At 46.4% G+C, this 12,531-nt stretch overlaps 1 protein-coding gene across 1 annotated transcript in view; it reads left to right on the top strand.

Moving 5' to 3' along the window:
- LOC146203097 (synaptotagmin-15-like) overlaps positions 1-12,531 on the top strand; it is a 319,979-nt gene that overhangs the window by 248,448 nt on the left and 59,000 nt on the right. Inside the window, exons 5-6 of the mRNA XM_084588526.1 lie at positions 1,675-1,768; positions 10,174-10,344. Coding sequence (XP_084444652.1) covers positions 1,675-1,768; positions 10,174-10,344 — 265 coding nt within the window. The remainder of the gene's footprint in view (positions 1-1,674; positions 1,769-10,173; positions 10,345-12,531) is intronic.

The raw sequence follows: 12,531 nt of genomic DNA, 5'->3' as shown, positions 1-12,531 counted from the left end.
TGTGCGTCGGGGTCCCAAGAAGCTTCGACAAATTGTTTAATACGCTGCATATAGCGTGAGTTATATCGAAGAGCCCACATTTGAGATGAACAGCCTAGCATGCCCAAGACATTGCTTTCAATTGTTGCTTACGGCAAACGTAAGGCAGAGAGCCCTCAATATTGGCGCATTAATTTAGTTTACAAAAAAGCAATTACTGATTAGCGTCCATCCAATCCCAGCCATACGCGGTTACAAAGCAATGCTATAACGGCTGTCTTAGAAACTTAGCTCTTGAAAAACAATTTTCCTGATGTGGGTTTCGAATCCGGGACCGCCGCCTATTCGGAGAAGTTGTGCTAACTGACCTAACCCGGATATTTAACAGACCACATGCAATTGCGAAAGCGGATTGATCGATAACTCGAAGTTCTGGGTCAAACGACCAGTATATGGAACTCAAAAGCAACACTCGGCGATTACAGTTGCTTCACAAGGACTGTTTCGTACTAAGTAGAACTCGAGCAGCGTGACTACTACGCATGCTCACTCCCGCTCCCAATTTCCGCTCAGCTTCGCTTCGGCCCAGATGCATCGAGAAATCGACTCTCGCGCGATATTATTCACAACCTGGAACGCTGTACAATCCTAATAACCAGCAGTGAAACAGCCTACAATATCGCCGAAAAAAAAAAAAAAGATATGCTGCTGCGCTATTATATTACTCAATACGTCTGTCGTTCGTGGAATAGGTGACTGATTAGTAAAAAAAAGGAAGAAGTCAGCACAGCTAATACGTGTCATCCGCGCAATTAAAACACACGAACCACTACTGTAGTTAGTTGTTTTTGCCATACAGAGGTTTTAGTGCAGGAGAGAAAGGAACTCTGCTTATGCATTTAGTACTGAGCAGAGTGAAAAGAAAAAAAAAATGCAAGCTTTCAGAGCATAACTCACAGAAAAAAAGGTAAGTGTGGATACGTGCAAAAAATAACCCTGCCGAATGCATATTATCAATAGCTTAGAAGCAGCATATGGTAGCACAACTGTCAAAGATTCATGGCAAATGTATTGATATGTTTCCCGGCAAAGGGCAGAAGAGGGGGGGGGGGGGGCGAGTTGCTGGCAAAAGGACTGAGTGCGAAAGCAGCATGCTGGTTATAACTGTAAGTACGTGAGCGCTATAATAGTTAGCTGCACGAATACCTTTGAGTGCTTTGTGCGGAAGATCATATTTGGTAGCGATTCCAAGAATTTCTGCAGCACGAAATACTCTCGTCTACCGTTCGTCTGTGCATAACTCCTTTCATTTCCCGCTGGATGTTGCCATAGTAACAACTTCCGGTGGATTTCTTCAGCCCAGTGACGCTTTGCGCGCTGTACAAAAGCCGTGCGACACATCTCGAAAATGAAGAGCTTTGTGGAAGCGACTCGCAAACAGAGCGCCGCAATAAAGTTTACGTGTGAGGCGGCAGCTCGAGCGGAATCCTAAGCTCGCAGTTGTTGTAGTTCCTGCTGAGCATTGGATGCTTTCAGCGCTGACTGCTGCGTAGCAGACTGCCGCAGCAGCCAACGCGAGCACAAAAGCTTCTCAGGATGCTCGGAATGCTTTGGGCGCGCGCTGGAATGAGTCGCTGCACTTCGCTGGCATCTGGTTTGCGGCATGAGGGCTTTCTTTCTGCTGCGCTGTCGCAGGATCCAGCTACTTCCCGACGAGCGAAGATATCAGCAGACGAAATGCAAGAAGAAGACTTGCAATCCTATCTTCGAAGAGACCTACATTTTCCAGGTGAGCTGGTGCCAGGGCAAATTTAAATTTCACTTTGTGGGTAGCATTCACGAAACGCACGAAGCGTTAAATTGAAGGCCGGGATAGCAGCCGTGACATGGGTTCGGGGTCCTGAACGGCGGAAACAATTAAGGAAGCCGTGATAAAGCGTTTTTAACACGACGCTTCACCACCATACTTTAGGCCACCTTGACTTCTTGTGGATAGTATTAGAACGCCCATGGCAACGAAACTCAGCTGTCGGCGCAAAAGCAGCATCTAAAAACCTCCATGTTCAAGTCAAAGTCAGCAAGATATAATCTAAGAAACCAAAATATATATTGACAACCGCTGCCGACACAAGTACATCACCAGGACATCAAGTACCATTTACTAGGCAACACTAATTCCCATGACTAATTAACATACCTTACTTGGCTCGATTTCACAGCAAACCCCTGCGCACACAACAAAACAAAAAACGCCAATTTTGCGGAGCACGCAATGGACCTTCAATGCTTTCCCATTTATCGCACGTAAGCACAGTCAGGGACATAATTTGTGGGACGCGGATTTGTGTAAATATATTTATTTCTTCGTTGCCTCGCTAGTTTGTCCTGTAATTTATTTCTTTTTCTCTGAATGAGGCCTGCATGTCCGCTCGTGATTCAGAGCACTTCATTCACTTTATTTCCCGACCACGCAAAAATAAATATTTTCCCACGAGCTCGAGTCCCACACACTTTTGCTTCTGATTGTATACTTTAAGTGCCCACTATCATTTATGGCGTGCCTTGACTGCAGTAAAGCAACAGCGAACCCGACAAAGATAATATGCACAGTATACTTGCTAGTGAGCCGAACGGACTATACTAGCCATCTGAAGCAATAATGACGCCATATACGAATTAAAAGTTGCTGACTTCGTGCATTTAAAGAAAGAAATTGCCACCTGAAAACTACCATCATTTCCTTTTTTTCTTCTGTGTCGTTCGCATTGTTCGCCGCGCGCATGCATAATACCTTCCTTCAAGCGATAACCATGTTAGCACTGATGTTGAGATTTTCAGCCACGGCTATTACTTATAGACCAACACGTCTTTACAAACAAAGGGGGCGCTCAAGGCGCCCAAGCCGACTAGGGGTGAAAAGTAGGGTTAGCGCCCATAGGAATACATGAAACCGAAAGATTTCAAATAAGTTTTCTCATTTCACGGGTGCACCTATGATGTCATTATTCGGCACAGAGCACCCTTGGCAGTCCTAGAAGAGATCGTAGAAGTATGAAATCTCGTTACTGAGGCGAAGTATTTTTAAAACATCGCGAAACGTATAGGCGGTGCGAGTTGGGAGGGCAACCCATAGAAACACATGTAAACACAACTTACTGCAGCAATTTTCTCGCTTCGCTGACCACTAGAACTGGTGGCCGGTCGTCAAACGTTGGCAAGTTCTTTCGGGAAGTGTGTAACAGAGTATGCTGCATCACTGCTGAGGCAGTCTTCTATTAAAACTCCCCAAATAATCTGTGTTGTGAATCCGGACACTCTCAAAAGGCTCATGTAGCGAATGGAACAGTTTTGTTTACAGTCTGATATGCTGCCGGATATGATAAATTAGCTTGATGATAATTTCGTTCAAGGGATACATCCTAGGCTGAATTAGATTTAAAAAGCAGTTGTCAAACGTCATACGACAATACGGACCAAACGACAATCACGCATTGCAGCAGTACGACGGCGCAGCTGGCGATACCCACCGTGGCCGCCTCCAGCTCCGGAGCGTCTGCTAGCGACGGCGCCGGTGGTGCACGGTCGTCTGCAACTGTGCGCGGTCAGTTTATCGTGCTGTTAACAGTCCCGTAAATCGTCAGACTTGCAGTACTTGCAAGGGAATGTAGTTTGCGCTGCAACGATGTTAGACTACGTGAAAATATTATTGGAATCGGATAAACAGCGCTACAATGAAAAGCTTTACATTGACGGCGTTGTTCACCCGGACCCATTTGCTATGCGTGAAACACATTGGAAAGTCATCCGCACTGACGCGGCCGCTCTGCCACCCTTGGGCATGGCAAACATTGTCGTGCATTTGATTTTTTCTCCGAGTCGCTTCAATGCAGGGACTGTCTAGGAATACAAGTCCCTGAATGTGTACAATTATTTCGATTCAGGTTAGTGCACGCAAGGTCATCAACGGGCATATATGTAAGTTAACTATTATTTTGTTTATTTTCTTCTTCCCCGTAGTATAGCGATGGTTCTCATATGCTGTTCTTCGCTTCCTGTGCGGTTTCGCTGAATTTTTTTTTTTCTTTCCGTACGGCGCAGACCATGCAGCGCGTGCACGGACGTCGGAATATATAGAGCTTGTCATAGTGTTTGCTTACGAGTTGCTCATCATATTCATGTATCGCGACTCAAGTACGGTGCATTTATTTTAATTCTTACCACTTCTACTTAGCCATGACCGATGTCTGCAGAACGGAATGACGTCGTGCCCGTTATTTTGCGCGTTATTGCTCTCAATTTACAAAATGAACTCTGTCTCGACGGCATCATTTACTGCCTTAAGCAGCTCATGCGCGTCGCCAGCACTTGGAATGTTGTTTTTTTTTTGTTTTTGTTTTTTAACTTTCGCTATGCAACGTGAAGTTGGTACAGAGGTTCACCAAAAAAAAAAGTTCCTTGGGCGACTCGCCTCTTAGATGTGGGGGTTCATCTGGAAACGCGCTGCACATATTTATTGATAAGTAGGCTTCACAGAGGTGTCAGAGGCGAAATGTTGTTACATACATATATTTATGGTCCTAATGAATGCACAGCTGTTAGCGAATGACGGCTGTCGTACGCCCACAGTCAGCTTCTTCGGGAAGCGTTCTTTACATATATTTTGTATGGGCCGTGCTACCGCAATGCATTTCTAACACAGATTCTATACAAAGAGTAGAATTAAAGTTAGATTGCCTCCGCAATGATGCAGCATACTTTGTCACACACTTCTGCAAAGCGCTGGCCAACGTTTAACGACCGGCCGCCACTTCTGGTGTTTTGCGAAAAGAGTAAAATGGTGCGGTAAGCTGCGCTTACATGTGTTTCTATGCGTCGCCCTCCCAACTCGCACAGCCGTACGTTTCGCGGCGTTTTAAAAATACTTCGCCTAGGAAATAATACTTCATACCTTCACGATCTGTTTTGGATGCTCGTGGTTTCTCTGTGCCGAATAACGACATCACAGGGGGCCCGTGAAATGAGAAACCTGGTTTGAAATCTTTGGTTCCAGGAATTCATATGGGTGCTAACCCTACTTTTCTCCCCCAGTCGACCGAGCCTGGCGACAGAAGCGCCACCGCATCGTGCTTACGTCACAGATCGGTGTTGGTCTATAAAGCGGAAATGTTGAAAAGCCCCTCTGACCTGCACATGTACTTTCGTGAACACCTGCTGTCATATATCAATGAATCGTAACAATGCCCCCCCTCCCCCAAGAAAAAAAATATATTGTGAAAGAAGGCTAGGTTGAGACGGCAAGGTCGTGACGGCAAAGCCAGCGATGCCTTGTCTAGCGTTTTAATCCGGTGACAAAAACCCAGGCGCGTGCCGGAGCCGGCGCCGCGGGACGATGATGATGGTATGCACAAATGAAAGAGGAAGATCATGGCATGTACAAATTAAAGAACATCCACGGAAGGCTCACACAATCTGCCCGGGGGGTCGGAAGCGGCCAGCCTGGCCGCTCCTACCTAACCGATGCATCGCGGCGCACAAACGGTTTCAGGCGAGACACATGAACAATTTCAGTTCCACGGTGGCGTCGATCAGCTGGGAGATCAACAGGCGTCACTTTGTAGTTCACTGGAGAAGTTTGGCTTATGACCTCATAGGGACCTACGTAGCGGTGGTGGAATTTGTCACTAAGGCCAGGGCTGCGCAATGGTGTGTAAAGCAGTACTTCGTCACCAGGACGAAAAGAGACCACTCGATGTGTAGAATCATAGCGAGTTTTGCGGACTTCCTGGCACGCTGCCGTGTTGAGGCGGGCAAGATGACGGCATCTGGCCACACGAGATAAAAAATGGGTAGGTACTGATGTGGAGTAGTCGGGCGTAGAGAAGAAGGAAGCGTCGAAAATTGTAGTGGGGGGACGGCCATAAACAAGGAAAAATGGAGAGTAACCGGTAGTTCGCTGCACTGCTGTATTATAGGCGAATGTGACGAATGGTAGAATAGTGTCCCAATTTCGATGATCTGGTGCGATGTACATCGATATCATGTCCGACAAGGTGCGATGAAATCGCTCAGTCAGACTGTTAGTCTGGGGATGGTAGCTTGAGGTTGTCTTATGAAGGGTGGATGAGGCGTGAAGAACTTCGGCAACGACTTTCGATAAGAAGGCTGTACCGCGGTCACTTAGGAGCACCCGAGGAGCGCCATGACGCAATACAATTGATCGCAAAAAGAAATTTGCTACTTCTTCAGCGGAACCAGTCGGTACAGGTGCTGTCTCAGCGTAGCGTGTGAGGTGGTCGACAGCTGTTATAATCCAATGGTTACCCCCATAGGAGAGAGGTAGGGGACCATATAAGTCGATGCCGACTACGTCGAATGGCGTGGTGGGACAAGGAATAGGTTGTAGAAGGCCAGCGGGCGAAGAAGTCAGCCGTTTGCGACGTTGGCACAGAGGGCAGGATGCGACGTATTTGGCAACGGTGGAAGATAAGCCAGGTCAAAAGAATCGTTTTCTCACGTGGTCGTAGGTTTTGTCAAAACCAAGGTGACCTGCAGTAGCGTCATCGTGGAGAGCCGCCAGTATACGTGGGCGAAGCACACGCGGCGCGACTGGGATCCAGCGAGTTCCATCAGGGCAATACGCGTAGCGGAGTAAGATGCCATCTTCGAGCTTGAAATTGCGAAGCTGTCGGCGAAGCCTAGCATTGGGAGGGTCCGAAGCGCCGATAAGGCGGTCGATGATAGGACGGCAGTAAGCATCGGCTAATTGCTGTGAGCGGAGAGCGTGCTTGTTCTCAGAGTCGTCAAAACAAACGGTTGTGATATAAGTCGGGCAAAGAGATAGTCGGCTCTGGTCAGAGGTGGAAATGAATTGGGAAGAAAAGCAGCAAGTGGATTCCGAAAGGGGACAGCGAGAGAGAGCGTCGGCGTCTTGGTGTTGGCGACCAGATTTATAAGTGACGTCGAAATGGTATTCTTGCAGGCGTAGAATCCAGCGGCCAAGTCGGCCTGTCAAATTTTTGAGTGAAGACAACCAGCAAAGAGCATGGTGGTCGGTCACAACTGTGAAGTGCCGACCGTATAGGTAAGGGCGAAATTTTTGGACAGCCCAGAAGACAGCAAGACACTCCTGCTCGGTAATGGGGTAGTTTTTCTCAGCTGGAGTGAGAGTCCGACTGGCAAAGGCAATCACTTTCTCACGCGATGTTGCATCACGCTGCAGAAGTACAGCACCAAGACCGTGACCACTGGCATCGGTGTGCAGGATAGTTGGAGCGCTGTCACTGAAGTGGCCAAGAACAGGATCTGATGTGAGGGCGTGCTTGAGGTCATTAAAAGCAGTTTCGCATTGCTCAGTCCACACGAAAGGGCTGCGTGCTTTTAGTAGCTCATGAAGTGGTGCAGCAATAGTTGCAAAATGCCTTATAAAACGCCGGAAATAGGACGCGAGGCCGAGGAAACAGCGCAAATCTGTAGTCCGTTGTGGACGAGCAAAGTTCAAGACCGCGATTATTTTTTCAGGATCTGGGCGAATGCCGTCATGGCTGACCAGATGTCCCACTATTCTAATTTCCTTCTGTGCAAAGTGGCACTTCTTGGTGTTGAGCTGAAGGCCTGCCGAAGCGAGACAGGTGAGGACTTCATTCAGGCGCGTGAGATGGTCATTAAAGGTTGCCGAAAAGATAACAATGTCGTCCAAGTAACACAAACAGGTTCTCCATTTTAGGCCACGAAGTACAGTGTCGATCATTCTTTCAAATGTCGCTGGTGCGTTACAAAGTCCGAAAGGCATAACATTAAAAGGCATACATAGAGGCTGTTCTTGCACTTTGTCGGCGCATTAGTCCCACCATGACGGAACCTGAACGTGTGCACCACGCCTTAAAAGGGATCAATGCTGTGGCATATCACACCTTAGTTGCCCAGAATATTTCAAGTGTTGATTCAATTATTACGACCTGTCAACGCCTCGACCAGCTGCAGTCCTCTCGATTACAGCCCGGCTTCGCAACTGGTCCGACCTCTGCTGACCTTGATCTGCGGGCAATGATTCGAGCAATCATCCGCGAGAAGCTTCAAGCCCTCAATCCTTTCTGTCGACATGGCTGCGATCATTCTTCCGCAACTCCTAATGACGCCGTTCTCCGCAATATGATTAAAGAAGAGTTAGCTACCATCAGCCGCCCTATGACATCCGAACCTTCTGCAATCCGCCCAGCGCCGACCTACGCGCACGTCGCTGCATCCCCCCCTTCTTTGGTTCCCCCGCCCCAACCCAGCACCTCCACCACTTGTGAAAGAAGGCTAGGTTGAGACGGCAAGGTTTTGACGGCAAGGCCAGCGATGCCTTGTCTAGCGTTTTAATCCGATGACAAAACCCAGGCGCGTGCCGGAGCCGGCGCCGCGGGACGATGATGATGGTATGTACAAATGAAAGAGGAAGATCATGGCATGTACAAATTAAAGAACATCCACGGAAGGCTCACAGTATATATATATATTCATTTGTGTCCAGGACACATCTGTGATACCTAATAGTGAACTAAGTAATTCAGACTTTCAGGATTAGGCTTTTTTTATTATTCCATCCTCTATTATGAAGGTGGCGATACCCGTAAGCGGTCTTAAGAGGCTCTGTCGTACCTCGTTGGGCATTTTGTTTGAATTAATGTCAGACGGCACATTGTTTTGTTTTGTTTTTCCTCGTTATTGTGCAATCTCTCTGTTGTGCCGCTTTTGATGTAAAATGTCTACGACTTGCCATTTTCATACCATTTCCTGTACTTGTTATTTGCCAGTTACTCGAGCGAAAGCCATGACCCTTCTATAAGAGAGCTTTAGCTAATGACAAAGAGGAAACGTGGAAAATGGAGCTACAAACAAAAAAAATACATTGGGTCTGGAATTAATCGTTGTATTGTGGCAGCACATGTAGTTTTAGGATGGAGACTGTGTGCCATTCTTGCTTCTGTTCACATATTTGTTTTCTGTTTTTGGAAGCCTATTTGCTTTGCATGATTTCAGATCTGTTTACGGGAAGGAAAAGGCTCATGTTAGTCTTGAATGGTACCATTACATTATAAAGTCATTCTTCCAGCTTTTGTGTCCAGAACGTTACATTTGACACCACTTTAGATGTGGAAGTGCCTGTGGTGTCATATGTCTGTCTTGTTTGCATCAAAGTGTGCCTTGTTTGGGGACGGGGTGAAAACAACGGTTGAAATCCTTTTTTTTTTCTTTTTTTACCCTGAACCAATGACTCAGAAATGCAGCTTCGAAGCCATTAGACCACGTCAGCCATTCAGCGAGGCTGATTTTGAAAATAAACCACGTCAAAATTTTTAAAGCGCAAGCATTATATATCCATAGCTCAAAAGCTGTGCGCAGTCCGCCAGCGACCGTCCATGGCACTAAATTCAAATCTCGCCAAGTCAGGGCAGGATGCCATAAGGCATGTCATTACTGGTCAAAAGTAATGCACCGTCATCTCAAAGAGAGCGTGACTCATAGTCATACGCATGACTCATGACACAGCTATTATGCAACGTCGCATAACCGAAGCACCTTGCAAAGTACGGTATGGTGTAGACTGTACAAACATTACTCATAGTCATGTGTCATGCATAGTCATGGCTCATGACTCATAATTATTATGCAACTCATCATCAGTGGGCACTTTACAAAGTAATGTATAGTCACTTACTGCTTTCACATTCTCACAAGCAAGCAGTCTTAAGGTTCTCTGACAAATTTTCGATCATCGTATCATATGGAAAAACTCTCAAAATGAATGCAGTATATGTGAATCTTCAATGAGATCTGAAATAGGTAGTTGGCATGCAATATGTTTGTGTACCTTTATATCTATATTAGGGGTTCGGCTATTGGTAACCGTGGCCTAAAGAACAAAAACTGGGCGAGTGGATAACCATGGTAGCATAACGCATAAGAACAGCTGACCGCCTTGTTAGCGCTCGGTCCTTTATCATTTCTATGCTGCATTAACCCAATAAGCCCTGAAGTCATTTCACTCATTTCTTCTTTTTTCATTTCACCCCAGTTTATGTTTCGCTTCAGCTTCTCTGTTTTCCATCCAGCCACTAAACGACGAGACGCTCGCGACAGATGTGCTCAGGTCTCCCAGTGCATTCTACTCCTCATTAAAACCTAATTTGTGCGGCGACGGCGCGCACGCAGATTCCGGCGAAAGCCCTGTCCGAGCGAATACTCAAGCTGACGGTGTTGGATAACGATCGTGGCAAGCGACACAACGTCATCGGACACGTGCTGTTCCCACTGCGAGATCTGGACCCTCTCTCCGGGGAGCGCATCCTGGCCTGGAGAGACCTGGAGACGACCGTGGATCTGGTCTGTGGCTGGAAGCCGCGCAGTGAACACCACAGTCGGAGCACACTGCATGGCGCCGGATGCGCAATATTGCCACTCTATGGAGTCATTTAACATGTGTCGCGCCCAGGCCATAGTTATTAATTGATGCATTTAGTCCATTCTTCCAGCACTTAATTATACACAAAGGTCCGCTGCTAACCACTCAACAACCCTTGCTTTGGTGACACAAAATAAATCTAATGTAACCGCGCCATTCATTGCGAGTAATTTCTGTTTGGACCTGTTAACATTGCTTGCAATTAACTGTGACAGAGCCCTCTCTCGTCTAGTGCGAAGTACGTGAGGCCGACACGCCGCTCAGAATTTCTTCTTCGGGCGAAACGTCAACTGAAATGTACCGGATCTGTCACTCTTAGGATGAACGCGCGAGCGCTTGACCGCTCTCTTTTGGAGCGCAAAGTCCGACCTGTTTGTGCATAAAAGCAAAATACAACTCATATAAATTAGCATCCCCAGGTCCGTCAATGCCTGCTGCAGTTTGCTTCAATTTGCGGACATGTCGGATGCTGCAGTGCTTTAGCCGCGACCTATAGCCTTTATTTTGTTGTTGGGCGCCACTTAAGTGCTAATATCTGATGTAAAGCTATTATAAGGCTACTCTATAATCAAGGTGCTCATAAACTACGCCTTCTGTAAGCTTGAGACTGCGAACTGATAGTTCCTAGATATTTGCAGTGAACCTGAAAGGCCTCACTGAAGGGGGCAACTGTCTACGTTCTAAAGATTTTCCTCTTAAAGTTCTAACGGTGTTCGAATGCTATACTCCATTCCACAAGCTATTTGCAGCAATACGAAAGGTGAGGGGCTACCTGCGACATTCAGGATGACAGGTATACACCATGAACGTACTCCTACCGCGATCTTACGCAGCGGTCTACAGGCGTGTAAGAACCCAACCACGTAATTGGCGCCATCCTTATTCTCCCAGGTCATCCTTCATGGTACTTCAAACAACTTAGGAGAGTTGAGAACTCGGCAATATTCCAGGGCAAATTCAATACGCTATTTGATATGCGTTTTACTAACCCGGCTCGCGTGTTGGTCGATGATCAGTACAGCCACTACGAAGTTACGTCCTAGTTATATGAGCCGGTTCGCATGGCAGCTCTATACGTTCTCTTTTCCTTTTTTGAACAACTTACCAGGGATAACACGCTTGCACGGAGCGCCTGGCTGATAAGGAAAATATTAACATTTAATAACTGCAGCTTGATGTGTGGACGACAATAATAAAGAAGATCGAAAAAAAAAAATGTGTGGAACGACTACCTGGTAAAAACAAAAGTACTAAGCGAAGTTGAAGTTATTGTCCAATATTTCTTCATGTAGTGGGAAGCATCTTGTTTCCGTAATAATGCGTTTCTAAATTAGGGCATGTAATGCAATCGATCTCGCAGCAAGATCCCGAAATTTCTGCGAAATCAACAACATCTGAAGCTGCAGCAATACGTGCACGGTTTTCGCTCATGGGTCTCGCCGCCCAGGCGACATAACAAAAGCAGGAGTCTCGATTTATCTGTTCGTAGTCACGTGTTGTTGTTTTTTTGCCCTTTAACTGTAAATTCTGTGTTCTTCTCGTGCGTCCCAGCTTTATGCATCTGTATTTAAGCATCGGCGCTTATTCCATAGCTTTGAATTCCTGTTTCGTCCTGATGTTGAAGCCTGCATTAACCTTTCTGGGATGTATGCATTCCCAATGCCAAAGTGTTTTATTGGAATATTTCTAAAGAAAATGGCGAAGAGCACAAATCCTGCCTCGGCCGCATGGAATTCCTAAGAGACTCAAATATAGAAATGCGATTCCCGATCTTTTTGTTCGAGTAACAGCACGTGCCTCTTGAATTTGAGAATATAAAATACGGTGAAACGCATCCTCTTCGGTGACGTGAACGCTAAATTCAGCTCTTCGAAGGTTAATAATATTAATAATAAATTTTATTTCCTTTTTTTTTTTTTTTTTTCAGTACAAATGCAGGCCTGCCAAAGCCTCCGGAGGCTTGGATGGCAGTTCCCGGCAGTAAACAGCATATAAGCCATGCACCGAGCAGACATGTAAAAAAAAGCAACAAAAAAAAAAACAGTGAGAGAAGAAAATGGATTCAAAAGAGCGAATGCAAAAATGTACGCACGACAGGTGGGACAATA

Source organism: Amblyomma maculatum, chromosome 1 (genome assembly GCF_055883805.1).
Source record: "Amblyomma maculatum isolate TAMU_Amacu chromosome 1, ASM5588380v1, whole genome shotgun sequence".
In the NCBI taxonomy this organism is placed as follows: domain Eukaryota; kingdom Metazoa; phylum Arthropoda; class Arachnida; order Ixodida; family Ixodidae; genus Amblyomma; species Amblyomma maculatum.
The sequence above is the reverse complement of the archived record's forward strand: the minus strand, read 5'-3'. Positions and strand labels throughout refer to the sequence as shown.